This window comes from Triticum aestivum, chromosome 5A (genome assembly GCF_018294505.1).
Source record: "Triticum aestivum cultivar Chinese Spring chromosome 5A, IWGSC CS RefSeq v2.1, whole genome shotgun sequence".
Lineage (NCBI taxonomy): Eukaryota > Viridiplantae > Streptophyta > Magnoliopsida > Poales > Poaceae > Triticum > Triticum aestivum.
The window spans coordinates 424,874,701-424,882,393 of NC_057806.1; the positions used below are offsets into that span (position 1 = coordinate 424,874,701).

The 7,693-nt window shown below is 49.0% G+C and overlaps 1 protein-coding gene across 1 annotated transcript; it reads right to left on the reverse strand.

Moving 5' to 3' along the window:
* Positions 1–3,643: 3,643 nt before the first annotated feature.
* Positions 3,644–7,350, reverse strand: LOC123103741 (keratin-associated protein 5-2). The gene is made up of 5 exons (XM_044525415.1): positions 6,871–7,350; positions 5,677–5,735; positions 5,007–5,051; positions 4,884–4,928; positions 3,644–4,498 (listed from the first exon to the last, which is right to left on the reverse strand). Exons 1-5 carry the CDS (start codon positions 7,000–7,002, stop codon positions 3,862–3,864), a joined length of 918 nt encoding a protein of 305 aa, XP_044381350.1. The 5' UTR covers positions 7,003–7,350; the 3' UTR covers positions 3,644–3,861.
* Between the last annotated feature and the right edge of the window lie 343 nt (positions 7,351–7,693).

Sequence of the window (7,693 nt, forward strand, 5' to 3'; positions counted from 1 at the left end):
TTCAATGAGTACATACCTTGACAAGATTTTAAAGTAGTTCAAAATGGAACAGCCAAAGAAGGAGTTCTTGCCTGTGTTACAAGGTGTGAAGTTGAGTACGACTCAAAACCCGACCACGGCAGAAGATAGAGAGAGAATGAAAGTCATTCCCTATGACTCAGCCATAGGTTCTATAAAGTATGCCATGCTGTGTACCAGACCTATTGTATACCCTGCCCTGAGTTTGGCAAAGGAGTACAATAGTGATCTAGGAGTAGATCACTGGACATTGGTCAAAATTATCCTTAGTGGAATAAGGATATGTTTCTCGATTATGGAAGTGACAAAAGGTTCGTCGTAAAGGGTTACGTCGATGCAAATTTTGACACTGATCCATGCAACAGCTGCGCTCTCTTCTCGCTCGAGCCCCCGCTACCACCACTCGCCGGGCGGCACTCAAAAGCCTCGCCGCCGCCGCTCATAGCCTCGTCATCGCCGCCTCTCGTAGCCTTGCCGGCGCCGCCCTCGTAGCCTCGCTGCCGCCATGTACATCAGTGGTAGCAAAATCCATCACTGCTCACAACAAAAAGGGCCTCCGGGTGTAGCAAAAAATATCGCCCCAGGACGTCGCTCGTGCTCTGTAGGCCGCCACCGGTGCTGGAGACGGCTACCACGCGACTGTGGCGATGCATGCTGGAACCGATCACCAGGGGTGTTGCAACCGTGGTGATAAAAAGCTGGAACCGACCGCCAGGAAAGTTGCAACCGGCCAGAGCAGTAGTGGAAAGTCGTGATGCCGTCACCGTCGATGTTACAAACAGTATGCACAAAAGCTGGAACCGGCAACGTAATTTGTTTCAACAGCGAGAGACTGCCAGACGCCGATTGCTGGAACCGTCAGCAAAAAAATGTTGTGACCATGCTGCGAGGAAGCTGCAACTGGCAAAAACAATGGCGACGACGGTGCTTCTGAAGGAAATATGCCCTAGAGGCAATAATAAAGTTATTATTTATTTCCTTATTTCATGATAAATGTTTATTATTCATGCTAGAATTGTATTAACCGGAAACATAATACATGTGTGAATACATAGACAAACAGAGTGTCACTAGTATGCGTCTACTTGACTAGCTCGTTGATCAAAGATGGTTATGTTTCCTAACCATAGACATGAGTTGTCATTTGATTAACGGGGTCACATCATTAGGAGAATGATGTGATTGACTTGACCCATTCCGTTAGCTTAGCACTTGATCGTTTAGTTTGTTGCTATTGCTTTCTTCATGACTTATACATGTTCCTATGACTATGAGATTATGCAACTCCCGTTTACCGGAGGAACACTTTGTGTGCCACCAAACGTTACAACGTAACTGGGTGATTATAAAGGTGCTTTACAGGTGTCTCCAAAGGTACTTGTTGGGTTGGCATATTTCGAGATTAGGATTTGTCACTGCGATTGTCGGAGAGGTATCTCTAGGCCCACTCGTTAATGCACATCACTATAAGCCTTGCAAGCATTGCAACTAAATGAGTTAGTTGCGGGATGATGTATTACGGAACGAGTAAAGAGACTTGCCGGTAACGAGATTGAACTAGGTATTGAGATACCGATGATCGAATGTCGGGCGAGTAACATACCGATGACAAAGGGAACAACGTATGTTGTTATGCGGTCTGACCGATAAAGATCTTCGTAGAGTATGTAGGAGCCAATATGGGCATCCAGGTCCCGCTATTGGTTATTGACAAGAGAGGTGTCTCGGTCATGTCTACATAGTTCTCGAACCCGTAGGGTCCGCACGCTTAACGTTCGTTGACGATATAGTACTATGAGTTATGTATGTTGGTGACCGAATGTTGTTCGGAGTGTTGGATGAGATCACAGATATGACGAGGAACTCCGGAATGGTCCGGAAGTAAAGATTGATATGTGGATAGTAGTGTTTGATCTCCGGAAGGGTTCCGAAATTCACCGGAAGGGGTTCCGGATGTTTGCCGAAATGTTTGGGCACGAGAACACTTTATCTGGGCCAAAGGGGAAAGCCCACGAGGCTTTTGGAAAGTGCAAAAGGAAGTTTTGCGGAGACCAGAGGCTAGATGCCAGGAACCCTGGCGTCTAGGGGGTAGACGCCGGGAACCCTGGCGTCTAGCCCTGGAGTCCTAGAAGGACTCTTGCCTTTCGGGTGAAACCGACTTTGAGGAGGCTTTTACTCCAAGTTTCGACCGCAGGGCTCAACATATAAATAGAGGGGTAGGGCTAGCACCAAAGACACATCAAAAAACACTAAGCCGTGTGCCGGCAACCCCGTCCCCTCTAGTTTATCCTCCGTCATAGTTTTCGTAGTGCTTAGGCGAAGCTCTGCGGAGATTGTTCTTCACCAACACCGTCACCACGCCGTCGTGCTGCCGGAACTCATCTACTACTTCGCCCTTCTTGCTGGATCGAGAAGGCGAGGACGTCACCGAGCCGAACGTGTGCAGAACTCGGAGGTGCCGTGCTTTCGGTACTTGGATCGGTCGGACGTGAAGACGTACGACTACATCTACCGCGTTGATATAACGCTTCCACGAACGGTCTACGAGAGTACGTAAACAACACTCTCCCCTCTCGTTGCTATGCATCGCCATGATCTTGCGTGTGTGTAGGAATTTTTTTGAAATTACTACGTTCCCCAACAGCTTCAACCTAGAGCGCAGAAAAAAATGCTACAGAGAGACGCCATGGCCATCGTCGAGGAAGAAAAGCCGGTTCCAGCGATTTCATGTAAACAGGTTGAAGCTTTTTAAATGTAGGGTTGAAGCTTTCATGTAAACGGTTGCAGCTTTTTTCATTTGGGCAAGAAAATCGATGGTTGAAGCTTTTTTCCACCGTTGATGTTCGCTGCACAGGGTTGCACGAGTGATGGCCACCAATCATCACCATTAAGATAGATGTAGCAAAAACTCGCGGGTGGTAGCAGAAGACAAGGACATTTGCAACCAAAAATCACCGTCGTTGTTGTCCCGGGTGCATCTCTGCCATAATTGATGTAGCAAATTTCTTCGTCAGTTGTAGCAAAATCCAACGACAGTTGCAGTAAAAATCGTTGTCTCGGTCATCTGCACGAACGACGGCCACCAATCATTACCATTAAAAATGGATGTAGCAAATAAACACGTTGGTCGTAGCAAAAGACAACGACAGTTGCAGCAAAAATCGTCGTCGTCGCAGCTAGAAACGGATGCAACTTCGTCCGTTTGCAGTTGTAGCTCTTTTTCCCACCCCATAGCTTGAGCGGTTGGTGAAAATAGAGCTGACCGAGTAAACGTGATGGGCCTAAGACCAAGTGATGAGCCAAGAAAAGAAAACCAACATACAAACGTGGATCGGGAGATGCGGGAGCGCTGGATCAAAGCGGCGTGCCGGTGCACCGTTTGTAAACGTTTCCCTTATCATTAACCATGATGAAAGTGATCATAATTAGTTTTAAAATTTCGCAAAAAAGTAAATTAAAACCAGGCTCTGCTCCTTTCCATTAAAAACTTAACGGAAATACATCAGTCGGAGAACAAGATCCAGAAAGGGAAAGGAAGAATGAGATGATCATGGTTAGTCGAATGAGGCCCTGAGTGTGGAAAATAACTTGATGCATCCCCCGAATAAAAAAAGACACTGTAAAATGCTTGACAATGTGCATCACCAATATATATAACTTGGCTACTGATACTAGAGCTACTTCACTCCGCCTTGTGATCCGGAGGTCAAGTTATTTCTTTACATGTGAGAAACACCCACCATATGTCAATCGCCCCGAACGGACCCAAACAAAGGCTTAAAACAGCAAGCACAAAGGCAACTACTACCAAAAGAGAAAGGCTTAAACACCATGTGGCCTAACTTAGCACAGGCACCCGCCAGCACAGCACCGGGCGCATCGGCATCCGTCTGTACAGTTTTTGCACGACCACACGCACCCGCAGGAGCACTCGGGGCACGACGGCTTCGGGCAGCTCAGGCACGACCCGCCGCTGCAGCAGCCCCCCTTGTCGCAGCACGACGACTGGCACCTGAAGCACGACGGCTGCCCCTTGCAGCAGGACGACTGGCAGTTGAAGCACCGCGCGCAGGAGCATTTGGGGAGCTTGAAGCAGCTGAGGCAGCCCCCTGTGCATCGAGGGCAGGAGCAGCCCGCGCAGCTGCAGCACTGCTCGCCGCAGCAGCTGCAGCTTGGCTTGCAGTCGCCGCAGCAGCCGCCGCCGGAACATGAGCCGCACTCCGGCTTGCACTCGCCGCAAAGGTTACAGCCGCCGCTGCAGCACTGTGGTTTGCTGCAGCTGCAGCTGCAGCAGTCGAAGCAGCCGCAGCTTGGTTTGCAGCATGGAGGGATCTTGAAGCAGCTGCAGCTGCAGCAGTTCGGGCTGCAGCATGAGCAGTTTGGCTCGCAGCATGAACAGTCGAAGCACCTTGGTCTTTTGCAAGTTGGTAGGCATTGGCAGGAGCAGCACAGCCATGAAGCACATATGCACAGTTTTGATCTGCAGGAAAAACATTTTCCGCCAATTTAATATCGCTGCTGCCAGAATCATAGTAGAGATAATTAATTGGAAAATGTTTGTGTACTCTACTGGAAGGAAGGTTACAAGTTTTGGGCAAATAACTATCATGCCACCTGAAAACAAGCATTCAGAACTACTACCTCCATTCCAAAATATAAGACATTTTGGTAGGCTAAAATGTCCTACCAAAACGTCATATATTTTGGTACGGAGGTAGTACAAATGAATATCTTTCATAGTGCTATTTGCTACTGCAATGTCATTTTCTCTTGGACAGATTCTATATTGCCAGCATGAATTATTATCAGAACTTGCATACTCTTGCCACTAAATGACTGGAAGCAATATAGGAGAGAAGAGATACCTGATCCACCAATAAAGACGGCAGGACCGGTGCTTCCTTTTGTTACTGCAAAAAAATGGTTTCATAAAAAAAACTATATACATGCTTAAAACAAATAGGATGTTTGAGTATAGAGGGCCTTACATTGGTATTAGTGGGTCTTGTTTTGTACCAACAAACTCATTTACCCTGAAAAGCATTGTGCACAGATATTAGCAGCACGTTTAAAAAATAGCTTGTAACAATAGACAAAGTAAAACTATTGTGCGAGCATATAGGCGACATGTATAAGAAATTAAAGGCTAGCTCTAGCCATGAACAAAGCAAGGAATTAGACTAGTGACTAGTCCAATGCTTTGCAAGAGAATTGTGTTTTGAGTTCACTCAAGCATTTACATCTCCATTTCAGCTATTTTAACTTAAAGAGCAATATTGTGTAACGATGGAACCCACGAAACGTCACTCCAAAATAAACTCGTATAATAAACGTTCTGATGCAAGTGGGTTTTGTTGGTGAGTACTACTGCTTTCAGAGCATGGCTTCCAAGTTTAGAATACGGAACAGATGAACAGAAATTTTACAGAGATCAAACTGAAACAGAAACTGTATGAAGGTACGACTTACAGACTAATCCATACATATGGCAACAACTTTGGATGTCAGACATGAAAACGCAATGCAGTTGATAAAGAAAACAGAAACAGGCACACTAGAGTAAATAAACATAAATTGCATCCTATACTTAACTAGTTGGAACAAAATTGAAGTGGAATACTAGTTTGCAATGCAGGGAGGATGATGGTGTATACATACTCTTTCAAGCAACCAGAACGTGAGACCGGTTGAGCCCCTTCAAGTAAATGTAGCTCGTCCTGCGAAACAGGGTTCATGTCAAAAGTCACCCACTGTAGGTAGTAGATCTTTCTCCATTTGATATGCATGAATGTGGTAAAATTACCAGAGAATTGGTCCTGTAAATATTATGTAGGACCTCATAGATGTTTTATAGATAATTCAAGAAGAGAGATTCACCGATAAAATGGAAAATGTGACTGACTAAAATTTAAAGCTTTCTTCTGTACAGTACCAGCAAATGGATGCTTAAAAGCAGCAACAATAATCTGGACTGGACAGGACTAGCTCCTGCTTTAAACAAAGTTACTATGATTCTAAAGCAACCGCTATCACAAAGGCATAAAGAAGAAGGGAACCCCGTCACCTGAGCACCTTCGGAAATCTGCTCCTTGAAAGCAGAGCACCATGTGTTTTATAACAAAAAAAAAGGCATTATTCTCTTCTCCCCCAAGGAAAAACACAAAATCTATCGCATAAAAGGCCCCAAAGCTGGATGGCAGCCCATCAACTCCAGCTTCGCACGGCAGAATAATGCGTGGCCACGGGCCGTGCCCAGGCTAGTCGTAGCAAGCAAGCAAGAACGGCGACACGACAGCGCTTCCATACATGCATGCGACTGACAGGGCCACTCTCATCATCATCACTGGCCACTGCCCATGCCTTCTTTTCCCGCAAGGAACCGGATCAAACACGACAAAGGTACATCCATGGCACACCCAAAGAGGGCAAACGCTTGTCCGGCCCCGGATTGTCTGCGCCGCGCACGCCGGGGTGCGCAACGCCGCCTCCCCCTCTCCCCTCCCCATTCGCAGCTCGAATCCCCAGGACACGGCCGAGATAAACAACCCTGACCACTAGCCTAGATGCAGGAGCAGCAGTAGATTAATACCACTAAAGAATTGAACGGCCTAGCCGTACCTACGCAGGGTAGAAAATAAACAAGGACGACGTGGCGTTCGTCGCCCTTGACACCAACGACCTGTGGGTCTACTAGTAGTAGATGAGCGAGCGACGGGCAAATCGGATCTTGTTTTTAAAAATGGGATCGGCAAAGTCAATGGAAGAGGGCGGAGCAATGGAGCAGTGAGCGGCGCGGCGGCCGAGGCGGTGGTCAGAGAGAGAGAGATTCAGAGAAACGCAGCCGTGGCTTACCTTGAGGAACGTGAGCTCGCGGTCAAGGATCTGCACCTCCAGCTGCAGGCGCCGGCGGCCGCACATGTCCGGGTACCTCGGCGGCGACCTGGGCTTGGGCGCCTCCAGCACCACCACCGCGCCCTCCCCCATGTCTCTTTGTCTCTCACACGCCCGGACCCGGAGGGCTTAGGCTTAGCCACCGGCCCGCATTAGGCGCCGGCGCCGGCACCGGGGCGGCAGCTAGCAGCAGGAGGCTCGGGGGAGTGGCGGTTGCGCGCTGGCCGGCGGTGATGCGAGGAATCTGAGCGGCGCAGGCGAGCGCGTGCGTGCGACGCGAGGGGATGGAGGCGGGGGCGTGGGCTGGGGAGGAGCGGAGCGGAGCAGAGCAGAGCAGGTGGTGGAAATGAAGGCGGAGGCGAGGAGTCCCTCCATATAGCTCGCGCTGCGCGGGCAATAATAGCAAAGCGAGGGAGGGAGCAGGGCGCGTGGGGTTTAGAGAGAGAGAGAGAGAGTGCCGCCGCAGGGCAGGGGTGGGGTGGGGTTTAATGAGAGAGAAAGAAAATCAAGGGCGGACGGACGGACGGACGGACGGAGGCGACTGTGCGGGCCGGTTCGTGACTTGTGATGAGCCTCTGCGCTCGTCCGTGCCGTGCCGTGCCGGTGATGTGCCTTGGGTCCGCCCGCCCGGCCGGTATGGGGGCAGGCCTGGGCGGCCAGGACCGTAATGCCAAGGAAACCAATGCTACGTACGTTGGAGCGATGATTATGGAGCTCAAACGCTTGGTAACAGGAGCGATCAATTGCAAACAGTGCCGAGTTTGAGATGGAGGAAAAGGCTGCC